The sequence below is a fragment of the Pimephales promelas genome, chromosome 22, assembly GCF_988280905.1.
Source record: "Pimephales promelas chromosome 22, fPimPro1.hap1.1, whole genome shotgun sequence".
Classification (NCBI taxonomy): domain Eukaryota; kingdom Metazoa; phylum Chordata; class Actinopteri; order Cypriniformes; family Leuciscidae; genus Pimephales; species Pimephales promelas.
Genome location: NC_142790.1, coordinates 200,798 through 224,191, shown reverse-complemented (window position 1 = coordinate 224,191; position 23,394 = coordinate 200,798). Strand labels below are relative to the sequence as shown.

At 46.1% G+C, this 23,394-nt stretch overlaps 1 protein-coding gene across 4 annotated transcripts in view; it reads left to right on the top strand.

Moving 5' to 3' along the window:
• Positions 1-23,394, top strand: part of dnajc13 (dnaJ homolog subfamily C member 13) — a 61,911-nt gene that overhangs the window by 5,759 nt on the left and 32,758 nt on the right. For all 4 annotated transcript variants that reach the window (XM_039666388.2, XM_039666387.2, XM_039666386.2 and 1 more), the window contains exons 2-18: positions 4,992-5,072; positions 10,224-10,299; positions 10,505-10,654; positions 10,898-10,939; positions 11,943-12,143; positions 12,547-12,753; positions 12,833-12,928; positions 13,046-13,137; positions 13,242-13,408; positions 14,387-14,466; positions 14,555-14,724; positions 18,058-18,157; positions 18,225-18,332; positions 18,437-18,592; positions 18,869-18,925; positions 19,001-19,122; positions 20,294-20,369. In XM_039666388.2, coding sequence (XP_039522322.2) covers positions 5,005-5,072; positions 10,224-10,299; positions 10,505-10,654; positions 10,898-10,939; positions 11,943-12,143; positions 12,547-12,753; positions 12,833-12,928; positions 13,046-13,137; positions 13,242-13,408; positions 14,387-14,466; positions 14,555-14,724; positions 18,058-18,157; positions 18,225-18,332; positions 18,437-18,592; positions 18,869-18,925; positions 19,001-19,122; positions 20,294-20,369 — 1,968 coding nt within the window. In that variant the 5' untranslated portion in view covers positions 4,992-5,004. The remainder of the gene's footprint in view (positions 1-4,991; positions 5,073-10,223; positions 10,300-10,504; positions 10,655-10,897; positions 10,940-11,942; positions 12,144-12,546; positions 12,754-12,832; positions 12,929-13,045; positions 13,138-13,241; positions 13,409-14,386; positions 14,467-14,554; positions 14,725-18,057; positions 18,158-18,224; positions 18,333-18,436; positions 18,593-18,868; positions 18,926-19,000; positions 19,123-20,293; positions 20,370-23,394) is intronic.

Here is a 23,394-nt window from a genome sequence, read left to right as displayed (position 1 = left end):
TGTTAGGAGCGGCGGTGGACCGATGAACGATTAGCTTTAGCCGATACGGCGAGTCAGGAGTCCTGAGCTGCTGTACGGGTTCAGTGTTAGGAGCGGCGGTGGACTGTGAACGATTAGCTTTAGCCGATACGGCGAGTCAGGAGTCCTGAGCTGCTGTACGGGTTCAGTGTTAGGAGCGGCGGTGGACTGTGAACGATTAGCTTTAGCCGATACGGCGAGTCAGGAGCCCTGAGCTGCTGTACGGGTTCAGTGTTAGGAGCGGCGGTGGACCGATGAACGATTAGCTTTAGCCGATACGGCGAGTCAGGAGCCCTGAGCTGCTGTACGGGTTCAGTGTTAGGAGCGGCGGTGGACTGTGAACGATTAGCTTTAGCCGATACGGCGAGTCAGGAGCCCTGAGCTGCTGTACGGGTTCAGTGTTAGGAGCGGCGGTGGACCGATGAACGATTAGCTTTAGCCGATACGGCGAGTCAGGAGTCCTGAGCTGCTGTACGGGTTCAGTGTTAGGAGCGGCGGTGGACTGTGAACGATTAGCTTTAGCCGATACGGCGAGTCAGGAGCCCTGAGCTGCTGTACGGGTACAGTGTTAGGAGCGGCGGTGGACCGATGAACGATTAGCTTTAGCTGATACGGCGAGTCAGGAGCCCTGAGCTGCTCTACGGGTTCAGTGTTAGGAGTGGCGGTGGACTGATGAGCGATTAGCTTTAGCCGATACGGCGAGTCAGGAGTCCTGAGCTGCTGTACGGGTTCAGTGTTAGGAGCGGCGGTGGACTGTGAACGATTAGCTTTAGCCGATACGGCGAGTCAGGAGCCCTGAGCTGCTGTACGGGTTCAGTGTTAGGAGCGGCGGTGGACCGATGAACGATTAGCTTTAGCCGATACGGCGAGTCAGGAGCCCTGAGCTGCTGTACGGGTTCAGTGTTAGGAGTGGCGGTGGACTGATGAGCGATTAGCTTTAGCCGATACGGCGAAACAGGAGTCCTGAGCTGCTGTACGGGTTCAGTGTTAGGAGTGGCGGTGGACTGATGAGCGATTAGCTTTAGCCGATACGGCGAGTCAGGAGTCCTGAGCTGCTGTACGGGTTCAGTGTTAGGAGCGGCGATGGACTGATGAACGATTAGCTTTAGCCGATACGGCGAGTCAGGAGCCCTGAGCTGCTGTACGGGTTCAGTGTTAGGAGCGGCGGTGGACCGATGAACGATTAGCTTTAGCCGATACGGCGAGTCAGGAGTCCTGAGCTGCTGTACGGGTTCAGTGTTAGGAGCGGCGGTGGACCGATGAACGATTAGCTTTAGCCGATACGGCGAGTCAGGAGCCCTGAGCTGCTGTACGGGTTCAGTGTTAGGAGCGGCGGTGGACTGTGAACGATTAGCTTTAGCCGATACGGCGAGTCAGGAGCCCTGAGCTGCTGTACGGGTTCAGTGTTAGGAGCGGCGGTGGACCGATGAACGATTAGCTTTAGCCGATACGGCGAGTCAGGAGTCCTGAGCTGCTGTACGGGTTCAGTGTTAGGAGTGGCGGTGGACTGATGAGCGATTAGCTTTAGCCGATACGGCGAGTCAGGAGTCCTGAGCTGCTGTACGGGTTCAGTGTTAGGAGTGGCGGTGGACTGATGAGCGATTAGCTTTAGCCGATACGGCGAGTCAGGAGTCCTGAGCTGCTGTACGGGTTCAGTGTTAGGAGTGGCGGTGGACTGATGAGCGATTAGCTTTAGCCGATACGGCGAGTCAGGAGTCCTGAGCTGCTGTACGGGTTCAGTGTTAGGAGCGGCGATGGACTGATGAACGATTAGCTTTAGCCGATACGGCGAGTCAGGAGTCCTGAGCTGCTGTACGGGTTCAGTGTTAGGAGTGGCGGTGGACTGATGAGCGATTAGCTTTAGCCGATACGGCGAGTCAGGAGCCCTGAGCTGCTGTACGGGTTTAGTGTTAGTAGTGGCGGTGGACTGATGAGCGATTAGCTTTAGCCGATACGGCGAGTCAGGAGTCCTGAGCTGCTGTACGGGTTCAGTGTTAGGAGTGGCGGTGGACTGATGAGCGATTAGCTTTAGCCGATACGGCGAGTCAGGAGTCCTGAGCTGCTGTACGGGTTCAGTGTTAGGAGTGGCGGTGGACTGATGAGCGATTAGCTTTAGCCGATACGGCGAGTCAGGAGTCCTGAGCTGCTGTACGGGTTCAGTGTTAGGAGCGGCGATGGACTGATGAACGATTAGCTTTAGCCGATACGGCGAGTCAGGAGTCCTGAGCTGCTGTACGGGTTCAGTGTTAGGAGCGGCGGTGGACTGTGAACGATTAGCTTTAGCCGATACGGCGAGTCAGGAGTCCTGAGCTGCTGTACGGGTTCAGTGTTAGGAGTGGCGGTGGACTGATGAGCGATTAGCTTTAGCCGATACGGCGAGTCAGGAGTCCTGAGCTGCTGTACGGGTTCAGTGTTAGGAGCGGCGGTGGACTGATGAGCGATTAGCTTTAGCCGATACGGCGAGTCAGGAGTCCTGAGCTGCTGTACGGGTTCAGTGTTAGGAGCGGCGATGGACTGATGAACGATTAGCTTTAGCCGATACGGCGAGTCAGGAGCCCTGAGCTGCTGTACGGGTTTAGTGTTAGGAGTGGCGGTGGACTGATGAGCGATTAGCTTTAGCCGATACGGCGAGTCAGGAGTCCTGAGCTGCTGTACGGGTTCAGTGTTGGGCTGAGGAGAGGAAGGAAGGAGCCGGTGTTGCTGACAGAGACATTCATGTTCAACACGGTTCACAGATCAGCACCTCTTCCCGTGTCCTCGTCTGTGTGAGCTGTGGCTCTCAGTGAACATGACCCTCGCTTCCCTTTCCTCCCATCGCATGTTTACGTGCCTTTTTCTCGAAACTCATCATAACCTACTTTTATGGATGGCACAAAGTGATTTGCATGATCAAAAATTTTCATCAATTTTACAATTTTACATCCGTGTTTTCACTTGTCAGAATTACCCATAAAGCCTCAGTGTTTTTCCATGGCTTCTGGCTCAGGACACTAGTTTGAGTGTGGAGTGTGTGTCAGTGTGGAGTGTGTGTCAGTGTGGAGTGTGTGTCAGTGTGGAGTGTGTGTCAGTGTGGAGTGTGGAGTGTGTGTCAGTGTGGAGTGTGTGTCAGTGTGGAGTGTGGAGTGTGTGTCAGTGTGGAGTGTGTGTCAGTGTGGAGTGTGTGTCAGTGTGGAGTGTGTGTCAGTGTGGAGTGTGTGTCAGTGTGGAGTGTGTGTCAGTGTGGAGTGTGTGTCAGTGTGGAGTGTGTGTCAGTGTGGAGTGTGTGTGTCAGTGTGGAGTGTGTGTCAGTGTGGAGTGTGTGTCCGTGTGGAGTGTGTGTCAGTGTGGAGTGTGTGTCAGTGTGGAGTGTGTGTCAGTGTGGAGTGTGTGTCAGTGTGGAGTGTGGAGTGTGTGTCAGTGTGGAGTGTGTGTCAGTGTGGAGTGTGTGTCAGTGTGGAGTGTGTGTCAGTGTGGAGTGTGTGTCAGTGTGGAGTGTGTGTCAGTGTGGAGTGTGTGTCAGTGTGGAGTGTGGAGTGTGTGTCAGTGTGGAGTGTGTGTCAGTGTGGAGTGTGTGTCAGTGTGGAGTGTGTGTCAGTGTGGAGTGTGTGTGTCAGTGTGGAGTGTGTGTCAGTGTGGAGTGTGTGTCAGTGTGGAGTGTGTGTCAGTGTGGAGTGTGTGTCAGTGTGGAGTGTGTGTCAGTGTGGAGTGTGTGTGTCAGTGTGGAGTGTGTGTCAGTGTGGAGTGTGTGTCCGTGTGGAGTGTGTGTCAGTGTGGAGTGTGTGTCAGTGTGGAGTGTGTGTCAGTGTGGAGTGTGTGTCAGTGTGGAGTGTGTGTCAGTGTGGAGTGTGTGTCAGTGTGGAGTGTGTGTCAGTGTGGAGTGTGTGTCAGTGTGGAGTGTGTGTCAGTGTGGAGTGTGTGTCAGTGTGGAGTGTGTGTCAGTGTGGAGTGTGTGTCAGTGTGCTGGGGGATGTTTACCGGATCATCACGGGCTCCTGCAACACAGTGATGAAAGCTTTCTTTACTCAGCGCTTCTGTGTAGGAATCAGGGACGCACCGAGACGAACATTTCGGCTGATACCGATAAAGCAAATAACCGATATATTGGCCGCTAAATCTAAATCCAACTTTTTATATAATTTTTTAAGTCTCACCATTAAAATCCATGTCCCAAACACACTGTTATGATCTCATTATAATGTTATGTAGCCGATATGACAGACTAAACTGTTGCACTTCACTGTATTTTCCTTTTTGAAGTGATCAATCATATTTCAGTCTATGATGAACAGTGCGCATTCTCTCATTTGAGGGAAATAATACATAATTTATTGCTTTAATATATTGGCCAATTTTTTTTTATTGGGCTGATAACGATAACGACCAATCCTGATATATCGTGCGTCTCTGCTTCAGTGTTCTCAGATCTCCACTGAATCAACTCTAAATATCAAACTTAAACTTAAATGCATAATTAAGAAAACCATGGTGGAAGAGTCTGTATTATATTTCTAAATGAATGTGTGTGTACGTGCTGTTTTTCTGCAGTAAACACACAGCACACACACACACACCAACTGTGTGGAGTTACTCCAGGAGTTTCAGCACAGTCTCAGTGTATGTCCTTATTTCTGCGAGTCTGAGAGGAGTGTGTGTGTATCCGGGCCGAGTCCGGACCTCAGCGGACTCTGTGTTCACTCGACTGTCATTCATTGGATGAACAAAAAAATCATTCATTTTTGAAGATGAATAAAAGTCTTGAGTGTTTGGACCCTGATGATGTTTGAGTGAATCTGTAACTTTTTAAATGATCTGTGAGCATCTAGTGATGTCTAGTCCACCGTGTCACTGTCGTCCTCTCACTACGAGAAACTGCTAGATGTCTTTCCAGATTCCCCCATGACAGCTTGTATACGCGATCATAAACCTGGCCTTTGTCATCTTTAATCAGGAAGTAAATGAGTTGCAGACGTGAATCTGCTCTTCTCTTTTCACAGGCGCTGTCTGAAGATGAACGTCCTCAAAGACAACCGAGACTTGGCCTGTTTCTACACAACCAAACACTCCTGGAGGGGCAAGTAAGTGCGTTTCGGTCATACACACAGACAGGCACTGAAACGGCACTAGCGGCGTTCAGCTCGACCCGCAGTCGGACAGTAGTGCCCACAGAGAGCGTATATGCGGAGTAGAGATGTAGTTTAGTTTAATCACGGTTATTTGTCATCCTGCTTTTATCCACTACAAGCCTGTTCTAATATACATTTTTATGTCAATTTAGGATACATTTTAATACAAGCGTTTTTGATGAATCGTGATTTGCTCATACGCAACACGTATGCTTAGTGATAATAGTAAATGTGACCCAGTGTGTCATACTGTAATGACAACGGCTCTCTCTGAATCTGAGAGTTCACTGTGGTCACCCCTGACCCCTGTCTAAGGGTTTCATACACTGAGCCGAAACACTGTCATATAGGAATCAGATCGCATGGATCGTGCAGCTCTAGTTGTCAGGAAGATAGTAGTAGATATTATTAAGTGCTAGTGTATCAAAAAATTATCATTCTGTCATCATTTACTCTCATTCATGTCTTTCCAAACCCGTAGGACTTTCTTCTGCAAAAATGCAAAAAAAAAATTGAGATCTTTTGGATCTCACTGACTTTCTTAGTATGGACAGAAACCCTGGGACTCATCCTGCCCTGAGATTGTAGCAACCATGTTGTCATCATTTTAGTATGTCAGATTATGGGAAAGAGCTGGTTGGTTTGGGGCAGATGGTCAGATATCAGTTTCCCTTATAAAAGAAAAGTAAAATATGTGTCCTGTACCTGAAACAAACATAGAGGCTTGAATCGAAAGTAAAGGGAGCTCTGATGATGGAGCAGATCATCCTGTATAGTCGGACACGACTCTGGGTTACTGTACTTTCACTGTACTGTTACTGTACTTTCACTGTACTGTTACTGTACTTTACCTGTGAAGGCTTTCAGGGTCCATTATCTCTCCAGGCTCAGTTCCACTCCTCTTATGCAATATGCCATGAGTGTTATTGATGCAGAACATCTTAACTTCACCCAGGGATACTGTGTGTACATTGTATTGTGCTCATATGAATTCTGTAATTACTTTTTATTAGTACATAAAAAATAACTGGAAGAATTATACGTTATGTTTTGGTTTTGTAACATACACTTGTTTTCAATGGGGGCATTTTTCATGAGCTGAACTCTAAAATCTACGAATTTGTCTATGTACACAGAAATCTCAGCGCTGCTCGGTTACACACTTTAGGCTTTTCTCTGTCTCAGACAGTACTGGTTACACACTGTGGCCAAGAGTGTGAAACACTTTCTTTCAGTTCCTGATTTCAGTGTCTTCATGTGCTTTAGCTTCATGTAAACCTCTAGTATGGAAAACTGTCGTAGTGCAGGATACTATATTTAACAGTGTGTGAAACGATGTTTATCGTGCAAAAACATTTCCTAATTCCATGTTTAATTCAGCAATTGGAGTTCAGTCATGCATTACCAAAAAAATACATTATTTTTTATATCATACAGGAGTTGAGCTTTCTGTGAAGATACAGCTTGTGGAAATAAAGAAAGCTGGAGAGGTTGAATCAGATGGCAGGAGCATTTGTTGGATCTGGTCATGTGATGGAGGGAGTGTGTGTGTGTGTGATGTTCTCATTCAGGGGAAGATGTTAAAAGCCACACAATGAATAATTAACCAGTCTTGTGACGAGCCTGTTTTCTTCTGTGAGCTCACAGAGAACGAAGGAACTGGCCTTGTGTTGAGAACAGCAGAATATCATCCATTTACTGAATATTGTCTTCTATATACAGCATAATATCATCTATATTCCGATCATCTATATACTCAATAGTGTCGTCTATATACAGCATAATATCATCTATATTCTGATCATCTATATACTCAATATTGTCGTCTATATACAGCATAATATCATCTATATTCCGATCATCTATATACTCAATACTGTCGTCTATATACAGCATAATATCATCTATATTCTGATCATCTATATACTCAATACTGTCGTCTATATACAGCATAGTATCATCTATATTCTGATCATCTATATACTCAATAGTGTCGTCTATATACAGCATAATATCATCTATATTCCGATCATCTATATACTCAATACTGTCGTCTATATACAGCATAATATCATCTATATTCTGATCATCTATATACTCAATACTGTCGTCTATATACAGCAGAATATCATCTATATTCTGATCATCTATATACTCAATACTGTCGTCTATATACAGCATAATATCATCTATATTCTGATCATCTATATACTCAATATTGTCGTCTATATACAGCATAATATCATCTATATTCTGATCATCTATATACTCAATATTGTCGTCTATATACAGCATAATATCATCTATACTCCGATCATCTATATACTCAATAGTGTCGTCTATATACAGCATAATATCATCTATATTCCGATCATGTATATACTCAATAGTGTCGTCTATATACAGCAAAATATCATCTATATTCTGATCATCTATATACTCAATACTGTCGTCTATATACAGCAAAATATCATCTATATTCTGATCATCTATATACTCAATAGTGTCGTCTATATACAGCATAATATCATCTATATTCCGATCATGTATATACTCAATAGTGTCGTCTATATACAGCAAAATATCATCTATATTCTGATCATCTATATACTCAATACTGTCGTCTATATACAGCAAAATATCATCTATATTCTGATCATCTATATACTCAATAGTGTCGTCTATATACAGCATAATATCATCTATACTCCGATCATCTATATACTCAATATTGTCGTCTATATACAGCATAATATCATCTATATTCTGATCATCTATATACTGAATACTGTCGTCTATATACAGCAAAATATCATCTATATTCTGATCATCTATATACTCAATAGTGTCGTCTATATACAGCATAGTATCATCTATATTCTGATCATCTATATACTCAATACTGTCGTCTATATACAGCATAATATCATCTATATTCTGATCATCTATATACTCAATACTGTCGTCTATATACAGCATAGTATCATCTATATTCTGATCATCTATATACTCAATACTGTCGTCTATATACAGCATAATATCATCTATATTCTGATCATCTATATACTCAATACTGTCGTCTATATACAGCATAATATCATCTATATTCTGATCATCTATATACTGAATACTGTCGTCTATATACAGCAAAATATCATCTATATTCTGATCATCTATATACTCAATAGTGTCGTCTATATACAGCATAATATCATCTATATTCTGATCATCTATATACTCAATAGTGTCGTCTATATACAGCATAATATCATCTATACTCCGATCATCTATATACTCAATATTGTCGTCTATATACAGCATAATATCATCTATACTCCGATCATCTATATACTCAATACTGTCGTCTATATACAGCATAATATCATCTATATTCTGATCATCTATATACTCAATACTGTCGTCTATATACAGCATAATATCATCTATATTCTGATCATCTATATACTCAATACTGTCGTCTATATACAGCATAATATCATCTATATTCTGATCATCTATATACTGAATACTGTCGTCTATATACAGCATAATATCATCTATATTCTGATCATCTATATACTCAATATTGGCGTCTATATACAGCATAATATCATCTATATTCTGATCATCTATATACTCAATACTGTCGTCTATATACAGCATAATATCATCTATATTCTGATCATCTATATACTCAATATTGGCGTCTATATACAGCAGAATATCATCTATATTCTGATCTATATACACCAGAATATCATCCATATATAGACCCTTTTTCAGTTGATAAACATGGTGAAGTTTTTTTGTGGGCGGAGCTTAGGTGGAGGCAGAAAGATCCCTCTGGCCGCTTCACTAACGCTCGTTAGCAAGGATTGTTAGCTTGTTTTTTAACAATGACTGGAGAAAATCCGATATTATCTTTATGTTTAAGGTCACTCAGTGTCCAGGCCCGCGATTGTTATTTCCAAAAGTTATCTTTTAACGGACAGAACCAGATTGGCCGACCCGTAGCCGTCTACACGCTCACTCAATGATGGACGATCTGACGGGATTAACGTACGTTCCCTCGGGTGAGTGGCCTGACTTCTACACCTACCTTATAGAGAAACCGATCGTAAAGAGAAACTGAGGGCGTATAAATCTTTAGATGTCTATATGGTCCTGTGCAAGACTTGTGTGTACGATCCGCAGTTCTGCCGAGTCAGCGCCGAGACCACGACAATGTAAAGAGTGACATTACAGTGCGATTTTAATGATGTGAATATTTTCTAGAAATAAAAGTTCCAGATACAGCATATTCATTTTTCATCAATTCTTGCACCGAACAACACAACAAGATGACATTTAATAATAGTAACAATTATTAAAGCTCCTTATTATGTAGCCGAATCTGTGCTGTTTTGTATTGGCCGCCTCCAGTTTTCACTTTGTTTTGCCTCCAGCTAGCGCCGTGACGAAACTGTGACGCTAAAGGGGTCTATACTGCAGAAAATCATCTATATACTGTAAACTGACAAGTTAACACTCAAACGTCTACTCTAAATATTGGACGATGTAAATCAATGTTTTTGTTTCTGCAATGATAACGTGCCGCTCTAGTCGAGCTCAGTGTTATACGGTATCTTCATCATGCCACCTGTTATCACTGCTGTGTTCACGTCTGCTGTAGCGGATGAGGCTCTGGCATAAACACAACTCATTATCGGTCACAATACGGTTTTGGAAGAAAGTTATCGTTTTGGTTTTTAGTTTTTTTCTTGTGTTTTATCATGTTTTTGTCACGCGTGCTCCTCCTCAAGCATCTTGAACAGTGTGTTTGTTCAGGATTACTGTAGTTCCCATACAAGACATTCACACATTGTAAGTCCAAGTGAAGATTGTGCCTGATGAACTGATGAACAGATTTACAGAAATGTGCTTTGAATAGGGTTTCTCACACACACACACACTGAGCTCTGATTAGACACTGCGCTGCTGCTGAATTAGACAGATGACACTATTATCATCATTATAAAATGGTTTGTTTCACTATGAAGTTTGATGCAGTAAAGCCTGTGTGTGTGTGTGTGTGTGTGTGTGTGTGTGTGTGTGTGTTTTCAGGTACAAGCGTGTGTTCTCCGTCGGGACTCATGGCATCACCACATACAATCCCACCACCCTAGAGGTTACAAACCAGGTACTGCTGCTTACATGTGTGCGTCACATCATAATTACAGCACAGTTATTACAAAATCAGACAAAAAATTATAATAATTTATTATTGATAATATTATTATTATTATTATTAATGTTTTGTTTTTATTCGTTTTAATAATAACAACCATTATGCAAACAAAACCTCTGTTGTGTGTGTGTGTGTGTGTGTGTGTGTGTGTGTGCAGTGGCCGTATGGGGACATCTGTGGCCTCGCTCCGGCTGGTAAAGGTCAGGGTTCAGAGTTTAATCTCACCTTCCGGAAGGGCAGCGGGAAGAAGTCGGAGACGCTGAAGTTCTCCACTGAACACCGGACCGAGCTCCTGACCGAAGCCCTGGTGAGACGACTCTTCATCCTCTTCATCACTCCTCTTCCTCATCACTCCTCTTCATCACTACATCACTCTTCATCACTCCTCTTCATCACTCCTCTTCCTCATCACTCCTCTTCCTCATCCTCTTCATCACTCCTCTTCATCACTCCTCTTCCTCATCACTCCTCTTCATCACTCCTCTTCATCACTCCTCTTCATCCCTGACTCTCCTCTGTAATGCTGCTGTTGTGTCTGTCTGCTCCTCAGCGGTTCCGGACGGACTTCTCGGAGGGAAAGATCACGGGGAGAGTGAGTATAATCCCTCCTGATCCTGGAATGATGCTGTGTCACTCAGAACTTCCTCTGTACATGTAGTGTTTTTTCACACACACACAGCCGGATCTCACACACACAGTTTGTTTTTTGACACTCACCGGTTGCACAATTCCTATCCAAGTTTATAAGAGGGGATCAATCCAAAAGTCGTTTTCTAAGAGCTGTTTGACCCCTGCCAGGCACTGTAAAGCTAGTGAACACACTTTAAATCTGGACAACTTTATTACCGAAATGCTGGAAACTGTTAATATGAACAACATTACGTCACCGCTGAAGAAAAAGGAGAATTTTTAGAAATAAATGATAACTATTTGTTCAATTGATTCCAAGCACATGCCCTTGTTGAGCGCTCAGTGCCCAGGCGATGTCCTCCTTCCCAGTGCATGATCACTGAGCCACCCTGTGCTCATCCTTCTCTCCGGGCGCTTTGACCCCAAACTCATTTTGAGTTAAATAGATTCGAGGAGTTGTGGTTGAAACTTAAAGCGTAACATATCCTTCCCTCGTGGGGAATTTAACGCTGTTAGAGATGAGAGAAATGCTTCAGTTGATGTACACAAACCTAAAAATGCTGAAACTTGACCAAAAAAGTGTTTTCTAATGTGTACACGTGTGTCTGAATGCACACCTGACTGTAGGACCCAGCGGACAGCTCGTCTGCTCCATATACAGCCCAACGCCCGATATCCTCTTATATTACAGCTGTGAGATATTAACATCAGATATTAACAGGGTTATGCTTACAATTAGGAGTTATTTTGAATTTAAAAGTTGAATGAATGTGAGGAATGTCCTTAAATTTATATTTACTTTTTATTTGATCAAAATTTATAATTTAAAGGTAAATAAAATTAAAAAGTAACAAAAACTCTTCAAATGAGAAACCATCATCTTCACCCCTGATGTCCTTCAGCTTCTGTAGCTCCTCTACTGTGAAACTCAGTGTGTGTGTGTGTGTGTGTGTGTGTGTCCTCAGCGCTACAACTGCTTCAAGCACCACTGGAGCGACACGAGGAAGAGTGTGTGTCTGGAGGTGACTCCGGGCGGCATCGATCAGATCGACCCGCAGACCAACCGTGTGCTGTGCTCGTACGACTACCGCTGTGTGGAGGGCTTCGTGGAGGTGTCCGACTACCAGGGCGGATTCTGTGTGCTGTACGGGGGCTTCGGCAGGCTGGTGTGTGTCTCTCTCTCTCTCTCACACACACACACACACACGCACACACTGACTCTCTCTCTCTCTCACACACACACACGCTGTCTCTCTCTCTCTCTCACACACTCACACACACACGCACACACTGACTCTCTCTCTCTCTCACACACACACACTGACTCTCTCTCTCTCTCACACACACACACACACACACTGACTCTCTCTCTCTCTCACACACACACGCTGTCTCTCTCTCTCTCTCACACACTCACACACACACGCACACACTGACTCTCTCTCTCTCTCACACACACACACACACACACTGACTCTCTCTCTCTCTCACACACACACGCTGTCTCTCTCTCTCTCTCACACACTCACACACACACGCACACACTGACTCTCTCTCTCTCTCTCTCAGCACCTGTTTGCGTCGGAGCACCGAGATGACATCATCCGCAGTGCGATCGAGCACGCCGGCAGCTTCATCGGCCTCACGCTGCGTCTGCGGAAGGAGCCGCTGCTGTTCGAGAGCTTCGTGTCCGAGCGCCTGGGCAAGTACAGCGCAGACGAGTGCATCACCTCGCTCACGGAGTTTATCGTGCAGAAGCTCACGCCACGGCACGGGGTAAGATGAGCCGCCGAACACACTCAGGCTAGTGATGTCACCTGCGTTCTGGTGATCTGACTGGTGGTTGTGTGATCAGGAGCCGGTGAAGAGGATCCTGGCCCTCACTGAGACGTGTCTGGTGGAGAGAGACCCCGCGTCCTACAACATCGTCACCGTTAAACCCTTCGGAGAGGTGACCGGACACACACACACACACACACACACACTCTAGACACTCTAGTCGGGCGGTCAGTCAAAAGTGTATTTCTATTGTAACCTGAATGTGCTGACGGGGAGTGTGTGTGTGCAGGTCTTTGCTCTGATCTGTGATGCGGAGAATCCTCAAGTCTTCAGCATGGAGTTCATCCGCGGTCAGATCCGGAAGTACTGCTCCACTGACAGGTGTGTGTGTGTGTGTGTGTGTGTGTGTGTGTGTGCAGGGACTCTGCTCTGCTCTCCTGATGTCAGTGTGTGTTTGACGTGTGTGTGTGTGTGTGTGTTTGCAGGGACTCTCTGCTGGCGAGTCTGCTGGACAGTGTGCGTGCGTCTGGGAACAGGGATGTGTGTGTGAAGATGGCGAGCTCGCGTCGGGGTCAGCGCTGGGGTCTGACCAGCACTCCTGTGGACGAGGAGGTGGAGAGTCTTCACCTCAGATTCCTCGCCGCGCCACCCAGTACGACACACACACACACACACACACACACACACACACTCACTCATGCACAAACCTCAGCTGTCATCGGCTTTAGTGCTGCTGTTAATAGCAGGAGGGCTGAACATTGATATTTACATGTGTGTGTGCGAGTATACAGAATACGTTTATTTACACTCATAGTCATGTAAACGTTTGAGGTCAGTATCAGTAAGAGGGTGGTGTAAATAAAAAAAAAAACTGTTCTTTTGAACTTTCCATTCATCAAAGAATCCTGAAAATACAATTTATGACATTTACACACATCTGAAGAAGCACAGCTGTGTCCAACACTGATAATAATCATAAATGTTTCTTGAGCATCAGATCCTCATATTAGAGTGATTTCTGAAGGATCATGTGACACTGAAGACTGGAGTAATGATGCTAAATTCAGCTTTGATCACCAAAAATGGCAGCTATGATAAAAGGGAGAATTAAAACAAACTAAAAACTTAAGTAAATAAATGTTTAGTTTACAAATAATAATTCCAACTGCCATCATTGTTTTTTTTTTTCATTTTAGCTCTGAAACACATTCACTTTGAATAATTTAATTCAATTCACATATATTTAATAGACCATTTTGCAAGATGTAAACAACACTTGTCCAGAAACACTTCCTGTTTCAGTTTGTAAATGGTTTCTTTATTTCAAATGTAAATAAAACATCTTAAAGATGTGTTTACCTTTTCGGTTCAGTTGTGCATGTTCTGTTGGTTGTGTTTTATTCCAACACATTTGTAGTGTTAAAAAACTGAAACAAAAGTGCTTTTGGACCAGTGTTGTTTACATCTCACAAAATGGCCTATACATGTCGTTTCAATGTAGCTTTACAGAAAATGCATGTTCACATTACAATTTAGAGTGATCTGTAATCAGAGGTGACTGTCTAAGCTATGTATTTCAGAACACAGTTAGCTAAAAATGTATATCTAATGTTTTTGTTCTTTATTCTAGATGGCAATTTTGCAGATGCCGTGTTCAGATTCAACGCCAACATCTCGTACAGTGGTGTGTTGCATGCCGTCACTCAGGACGTGAGTGTGTTCCCATGGCTCTCTCTCTCTCTGTGTGTGTGTTCACTGGGTTTCAGTGTGACCCGTCCTTCTGCTCTGTGTGTTACAGGGTCTTTTCTCAGAGAATAAAGAGAAGCTGATCAGCAACGCAGTTCTGGCTCTGCTGTCTCAGGATGTGGATCTGCCCGGGCCGAACGTGGAGCTGGAGGCTCAGTTTCAGGCCATCAGGAGACTCGTGGCATCCAAAGCCGGTTTCCAGGCCTTCACACAGCTCCCGAAGTACGGCTCGTCCCACACCTCTGCTGCAGAGATACACAAACACCAACTATCTGCATTCACACACCAGATCAATCCGTCTGTATTGCGTTTAGATGATTTAGATTAATGCAGTGTTGAGCAGAGACAGCTATAATCGTGTGTTTAGTCGGATCGACTCCTGCTTTATTATTCACCGTATCCTCTCGGTTCACACTCACGTTGCCCTTCTCTGTATCTGCACATTTTTGTCTGGGCTGTAATGAAACCCCTCTGTTGTTCTAAGGTCTGGTCCCATGGGTGGACTCGAACCTGCAATGTAAATATTATCCATATATCTCAGTGTACCCTTTCTTTCTCTCATCCGTCCATCTGTCTCTCCATCGGCCTTCCTATCTGAAACCATTTTAAGGAAATCCACATCTGTCTTGCTGTTTTACATTTGCCCTTTTTAAATGCTTTACACCTGTTTTCTTCTCTTTCTCTCAACTGTCATGAAACTGTCATAAATCTATTGTGTTTCTCTGGGTCACTGAGATGTATGAATGGACTAGTTGTGTTCCTGTCCTCTATTTATACATCTACAATTCATTCAGTATTTGTTTAGAACCATGCAAATATTGAATGGACTACCAGAAATATCTCTCTCTCTCTCTCTCTCTCTCTCTCTCTCTCTCTCTCTCTCTCTCTCTCTCCATCTATACTATATTGCCAAAAGTATTGGGACACCCCTCCAAATCATTGAATTCAGGTGTTCCACTCACTTCCATGGCCACAGTTGTATTAATCAAGCACTAGGCATGCAAACGCTACTACACACATCTGTGAAAGAATGGGTCACTCTCAAGAGCTCCGTGAACTCACACGTTGGACCGTGATTGGTTGCCACCTGTGCAATAAGTCCATTTGGGAAATTTTCTCAATACTAAATATTCCACGGTCAACTGTTAGTGGTATATAACAAAGTGGAAGTAATTGGGAACAACGTTCCCTAAGACCTCTAAACTTCTGTGGCCTTCATATTAGCTCAAGAACAGTGGCGTAAAGTGTGGGATACAGTGGTGTAAAGTGTGGGGTGCAGTGGTGTAAAGTGTGGGGTGCAGTGGTGTAAAGCGTGGAGTGCAGTGGTGTAAAGCGTGGGGTGCAGTGGAGTAAAGCGTGGAGGGCAGTGGCATAAAGTGTGGGATGCAGTGGTGTAAAGCGTGGGGTGAAGTGGTGTAAAGCGTGGAGTGCAGTGGTGTAAAGCGTGGGGTGCAGTGGTGTAAAGCGTGGAGTGCAGTGGTGTAAAGCGTGGAGTGCAGTGGTGTAAAGTGTGGAGTGCAGTGGTGTAAAGTGTGGGGTGCAGTGGTGTAAAGCGTGGGGTGCAGTGGTGTAAAGCGTGGAGTGCAGTGGTGTAAAGCGTGGGGTGCAGTGGTGTAAAGCGTGGAGTGCAGTGGTGTAAAGCGTGGAGTGCAGTGGTGTAAAGTGTGGGGTGCAGTGGTGTAAAGCGTGGGGTGCAGTGGTGTAAAGCGTGGAGTGCAGTGGTGTAAAGCGTGGAGTGCAGTGGTGTAAAGTGTGGGGTGAAGTGGTGTAAAGCGTGGAGTGCAGTGGTGTAAAGCGTGGGGTGCAGTGGTGTAAAGCGTGGAGTGCAGTGGTGTAAAGTGTGGAGTGCAGTGGTGTAAAGCGTGGGGTGCAGTGGTGTAAAGCGTGGAGTGCAGTGGTGTAAAGTGTGGAGTGCAGTGGTGTAAAGTGTGGGGTGCAGTGGTGTAAAGCGTGGAGTGCAGTGGTGTAAAGCGTGGGGTGCAGTGGTGTAAAGCGTGGAGTGCAGTGGTGTAAAGTGTGGAGTGCAGTGGTGTAAAGTGTGGGATGCAGTGGTGTAAAGCGTGGAGTGCAGTGGTGTAAAGCGTGGGGTGCAGTGGTGTAAAGCGTGGAGTGCAGTGGTGTAAAGTGTGGAGTGCAGTGGTGTAAAGTGTGGGGTGCAGTGGTGTAAAGCGTGGAGTGCAGTGGTGTAAAGCGTGGAGTGCAGTGGTGTAAAGCGTGGGGTGCAGTGGTGTAAAGCGTGGGGTGAAGTGGTGTAAAGCGTGGAGTGCAGTGGTGTAAAGCGTGGGGTGCAGTGGTGTAAAGCGTGGAGGGCAGTGGCATAAAGTGTGGGATGCAGTGGTGTAAAGCGTGGGGTGAAGTGGTGTAAAGCGTGGGGTGCAATGGTGTAAAGTGTGGAGTGCAGTGGTGTAAAGCGTGGAGTGCAGTGGTGTAAAGTGTGGAGTGCAGTGGTGTAAAGTGTGGGGTGCAGTGGTGTAAAGCGTGGGGTGCAGTGGTGTAAAGCGTGGGGTGCAGTGGTGTAAAGCGTGGAATGCGGTGGTGTAAAGTGTGGGATGCAGTGGTGTAAAGCGTGGAGGGCAGTGGCATAAAGTGTGGGATGCAGTGGTGTAAAGTGTGGGGTGCAGTGGTGTAGTGTGGAATGCAGTGGTGTAAAGTGTGGGGTGCAGTGGTGTAAAGCGTGGAGGGCAGTGGCATAAAGTGTGGGATGCAGTGGTGTAAAGTGTGGGGTGCAGTGGTGTAAAGCGTGGAGGGCAGTGGCATAAAGTGTGGGATGCAGTGGTGTAAAGTGTGGGGTGCAGTGGTGTAAAGTGTGGGATGCAGTGATGTAAAGCGTGGGATGCAGTGGTGTAAAGCGTGGGATGGTGTAAAGCGTGGGGTGCAGTGGAGTAAAGTGTGGGATGGAGTGATGTAAAGCGTGGGTGCAGTGGTGTAAAGCGTGGGTGCAGTGGTGTGAAGCGTGGAGTGCAGTGATGTAAAGCATGGGTTGCAGTGGTGTAAAGCGTGGGGTGCAGTGGCTTAAAGTGTGGGATGCAGTGGTGTAAAGCGTGGGATGTGTAAAGCGTGGGGTGCAGTGGCGTAAAGCATGAGATGCAGTGGAGTAAAACGTTGGATGCAGTGGCATTAAGCGTGGGACACAATGGTGTGAAGCATTGGATGCAGTGGCGTAAGCCGTGGGATATGGGGTGCAGTGGAGTAAAGCGTGGGATGCAGTGGCGTAAAGCTTGGGGCGCAGTGGAGACGTGTTCCCTTGAGTGACGAATCATGCTTTCTCTGTCTGTCAATCTGATATATGAGTCTGGGTATGGCAGTTGGCAGAAGATTAACTTCATATTAAAACCTATAGATCAGGAATGGGATGTCATTAAAGTTAATGTGCATGTAAAGGCAGACGTCCCAAAACTTTTGGCAATTTAGTGTTTCTATCTGTCCACCTATCTATCTTCATTGTTTTATTTTTCTGGGCCATATATAATTTTACAAATATAATATTATAAATATGTGAATATTATATGTAACATTTTTTTTGTATTTGTCAATTTCTTGATTTTTCTGTTGCAGGTTCAGAGAGAAGTTGGGAGTAAAAACTGTAAAAGCTCTGAAGAGGAACAACAACGGTGTAACGCACGCAGCCATAGACATGCTCTGTGCTCTTATGTGTGTAAGTATGATGTTTAAAGCGTGACAAATTGACATTAATGCTCAGATCGTGACGTGTGTTTCTGTAGCCGATGCACGATGATTACGACCTGCGGCAGGAGCAGCTGAATAAGGCCTCTCTGCTCTCCTCAAAGAAGTTCCTGGAAAACCTGCTGGAGAAGTTCATCAGCAATGTGGTGAGTGAGTGTGAGAGAGAGAGAGTGAGAGAGTGAGAGAGAGAGAGAGTGTCAGTGAGTGAATGTGTCATTGAGCACTTGACTCAGTTTATGTGTGTCCTCAGGATCAGGGCACCGGGGCGTTAGTGATCAGCTCTCTGCTGGATTTCCTGACCTTTGCCCTCTGCGCACCGTACAGCGAGACCACAGAGGGCCAGCAGTTTGACATGTTGCTGGAGATGGCGGCGTCACACGGGCGCACGCTCTTCAAGCTCTTCCAGGTCTGGAGCTGCAGCTTTCATACACACTAATGTCTCTATGGCTCAGAGTTCAGGGTTCAGAAGATGTGTTCATGTTTCTGAAAGAGTCTCTTCTGCTCATAGCTGTGTTTATTTGATAAAAAATATAGTTAAAAACAGTCTTGAAAACAGATTTCTGTGGAAACTGATACATTTTATGGTTTCTTTGATGAATAGAAAGTTGAAAAGAACAGCATTTATTGTCACTTTTGGTCTATTTAATGCGCCCTTGATGTGTATATTTTTGTTTCTCCACAGCATCCCTCCATGGCCATCGTGAAAGGAGCTGGTCTGATCATGAAGGCCATCATTGAGGTGAGACCTGCTGTTCTTTTCGCGTGTTTGTCTGTGTTCCCTATAAGTCTATTTAAGTGTTTGTGTGTGTGTCAGGAAGGAGATAAGGAGATTGCCACTAAGATGCAGGATCTGGCCCTGAGCGAAGGAGCTTTACCCAGACACCTCCACACCTCCATGTTCACCGTCAGTGCTGACCAGCGGATGCTCACCAACAGGTCAGGTCATCACAGTCCACTACAGGCGATTACTGACCTCTTACATCATCACAGTTACACTGCAGGACATCACAGTTACACTGCAGGACATCACAGTTACACTGCAGGACATCACAGTTACACTGCAGGACATCACAGTTACACTGCAGGATATCACAGTTACACTGCAGGACTTCACAGTTACAGTTACACTGCAGGACTTCACAGTTACACTGCAGGACATCACAGTTACACTGCAGGATATCACAGTTACACTGCAGGATATCACAGTTACACTGCAGGACATCACAGTTACAGTTACACTGCATGACATCACAGTTACAGTTACACTGCAGGACATCACAGTTACACTGCAGGATATCACAGTTACATTGCAGGACATCACAGTTACAGTTACACTGCATGACATCACAGTTACAGTTACACTGCAGGACTTCACAGTTACACTGCAGGACATCACAGTTACAGTTACACTGCAGGACTTCACAGTTACACTGCAGGACATCACAGTTACACTGCAGGACATCACAGTTACACTGCAGGATATCACAGTTACACTGCAGGACAGCACAGTTACACTGCAGGACATCACAGTTACACTGCAGGACATCACAGTTACAGTTACACTGCAGGACATCACAGTTACACTGCAGGACATCACAGTTACACTGCAGGACAGCACAGTTACACTGCAGGATATCACAGTTACACTGTAGGACATCACAGTTACAGTTACACTGCAGGACATCACAGTTACACTGCAGGGCATCACAGTTACACTGCAGGACATCACAGTTACAGTTACACTGCAGGACATCACAGTTACAGTTACACTGCAGGACATCACAGTTACAGTTACACTGCAGGACATCACAGTTACACTGTAGGACATCACAGTTACAGTTACACTGCAGGACATCACAGTTACACTGCAGGACATCACAGTTACAGTTACACTGCAGGACATCACAGTTACACTGCAGGACATCACAGTTACACTGCAGGACATCACAGTTACACTGTAGGACATCACAGTTACAGTTACACTGCAGGACATCACAGTTACACTGTAGGACATCACAGTTACAGTTACACTGTAGGACATCACAGTTACAGTTACACTGCAGGACATCACTGACTTCTTACACTGATAATCCCCTTTCTCTCACAGACAGCTGAGTCGACATCTGGTGGGCTTGTGGACAGCAGAAAACCCCATTGCCTTGAACCTCCTGAAGAGGATTCTGGTGAGCCGCACGAGTGGTCTACTAGGGCTGTCAAATAACTATTTGAATTTCGAATAGTCGTTGAATTTAAAGAAACCTGCACATTAGAATGCAAAAAAAGTGCATTAGATTTGTTGGTGTGTCGAGAGGCTTGCGAGACATGATGATGACGTCACTGACGCGGTGTGTTTCTGTTAGCTTATCCAGTACAGCGCAGTTGCTAATGTGAGAAAAATAGCGGGAAAAGGTTCTTCCTGCTGACGAAACCCTCTCAGTTGGAGGCAAAAATGGTGCAACGACACACTTGACCAAACCATCGGTCAGAGCTGAGTGTGTGTTTATCAGCTGAAACACTGTCAACAGAAAGCGCTCAGGACTCTCAGATCAAGACCGTCTGGTGTTCTTGATGACCAGTATGTAGATATAGTGAGTAGAAGTGTTTCTGAATTCCAGCTATTGTCAAGTCACCTTTATTTATATAGTGCTTTTCACAATACAGATTGTATCAAAGCAGCTTTACAGTGATAACATGAAAATAATACAACAAAGTTTGTTTCTAGAAGAAAATTGCGTCATCGTCATGTAGGCGGGTCTTTCGTTTCTGCTATGGCGTTTGGGCGGGGCTATCGTTTCTGCTGTGGTGTGTGGGCGGGGCTATCGTTTCTGCTGTGGTGTGTGGGCGGGGCTATCGTTTCTGCTGTGGTGTGTGGGCGGGGCTATCGTTTCTGCTTTGGCGTGTGGGCGGGTCTTTCGTTTCTGCTATGGCGTGTAGGCGGGTCTTTCGTTTCTGCTATGGCGTTTGGGCGGGGCTATCGTTTCTGCTGTGGCGTGTGGGCGGGTCTTTCGTTTCTGCTATGGCGTTTAGGCGGGGCTATAGTTTCTGCTGTGGTGTGTGGGCGGGGCTATCGTTTCTGCTATGGCGTTTGGGCGGGGCTATCGTTTCTGCTATGGCGTGTGGGCGGGTCTTTCGTTTCTGCTGTGGCGTTTGGGCGGGTCTTTCGTTTCTGCTGTGGCGTTTGGGCGGGTCTTTCGTTTCTGCTATGGCGTTTGGGCGGGGCTATCGTTTCTGCTGTTGTGTGTGGGCGGGGCTATCGTTTCTGCTGTGGTGTGTGGGCGGGGCTATCGTTTCTGCTATGGCGTTTGGGCGGGTCTTTCGTTTCTGCTATGGCGTGTAGGCGGGTCTTTCGTTTCTGCTATGGCGTTTGGGCGGGGCTATCGTTTCTGCTATGGCGTGTGGGCGGGTCTTTCGTTTCTGCTATGGCGTTTGGGCAGGGCTATAGTTTCTGGTGTGGTGTGTGGGCGGGGCTATCGTTTCTGCTATGGCGTGTGGGCGGGTCTTTCGTTTCTGCTATGGCGTTTGGGCGGGGCTATCGTTTCTGCTGTGGTGTGTGGGCGGGGCTATCGTTTCTGCTGTGGTGTGTGGGCGGGTCTTTCGTTTCTGCTATGGCGTTTGGGCAGGGCTATCGTTTCTGCTGTGGTGTGTAGGCGGGGCTATCGTTTCTGCTGTGGTGTGTGGGCGGGGCTATCGTTTCTGCTATGGCGTGTGGGCGGGTCTTTCGTTTCTGCTATGGCGTTTGGGCAGGGCTATCGTTTCTGCTATGGCGTGTGGGCGGGTCTTTCGTTTCTGCTATGGCGTGTGGGCGGGTCTTTCGTTTCTGCTATGGTGTGTGGGCGGGTCTTTCGTTTCTGCTATGGCGTTTGGGCGGGGCTATCGTTTCTGCTGTGGTGTGTGGGCGGGGCTATCGTTTCTGCTGTGGTGTGTGGGCGGGGCTATCGTTTCTGCTATGGCGTGTGGGCGGGTCTTTCGTTTCTGCTATGGCGTTTGGGCAGGGCTATCGTTTCTGCTATGGCGTGTGGGCGGGTCTTTCGTTTCTGCTATGGCGTGTGGGCGGGTCTTTCGTTTCTGCTATGGCGTTTGGGCGGGGCTATCGTTTCTGCTGTGGTGTGTGGGCGGGGCTATCGTTTCTGCTGTGGTGTGTGGGCGGGGCTATCGTTTCTGCTATGGCGTTTGGGCGGGTCTTTCGTTTCTGCTATGGCGTGTAGGCGGGTCTTTCGTTTCTGCTATGGCGTTTGGGCGGGGCTATCGTTTCTGCTATGGCGTGTGGGCGGGTCTTTCGTTTCTGCTATGGCGTTTGGGCGGGGCTATAGTTTCTGCTGTGGTGTGTGGGCGGGGCTATCGTTTCTGCTATGGCGTGTGGGCGGGTCTTTCGTTTCTGCTATGGCGTTTGGGCGGGGCTATCGTTTCTGCTATGGTGTGTGGGCGGGGCTATCGTTTCTGCTATGGCGTTTGGGCGGGGCTATAGTTTCTGCTATGGTGTGTGGGCGGGGCTATCGTTTCTGCTATGGCGTGTAGGCGGGTCTTTCGTTTCTGCTATGGCGTTTGGGCGGGGCTATCGTTTCTGCTATGGCGTGTGGGCGGGTCTTTCGTTTCTGCTATGGCGTTTGGGCGGGGCTATCGTTTCTGCTGTGGTGTGTGGGCGGGGCTATCGTTTCTGCTATGGCGTGTGGGCGGGTCTTTCGTTTCTGCTATGGTGTGTGGGCGGGGCTATCGTTTCTGCTATGGTGTGTGGGCGGGGCTATCGTTTCTGCGTGTGGTTTGAATAAATATGGGCTGATTGCGGCCGTAAGCTTTAGCTGATTGTCCTGGTTGTCACCGCTGCCGTCGAGCGTGCGCTGAGTCCGTGGAGAATAATCCCACAACTAAGTGCAAACTGCCATTTAGATCTGCCTTTGTTAACCACGCCTAACTTCCAATGATCCAATCAATTCCTGATGGATGAAATCAAGCCCCGCCCTACATTATTTTTGATAATTTCAGATGCTGTTTTACTCAGATATACATCACCATACGGGAAAAAGGGACAACTGGAACTTCCGTTTCATGGCGACTTTAAGCACAATTATTTCTAAAGTTAAACCTTTTTTAAAAGTGAATGTCATTTCAATAAAATATGCAATAGTTGATTTGGTTTATATTCGCTTATTGCGATCGCTTGAGCCCTTTTGTGGACAAAGGAGACAATACAGCACTCTTATCCTCTCACAT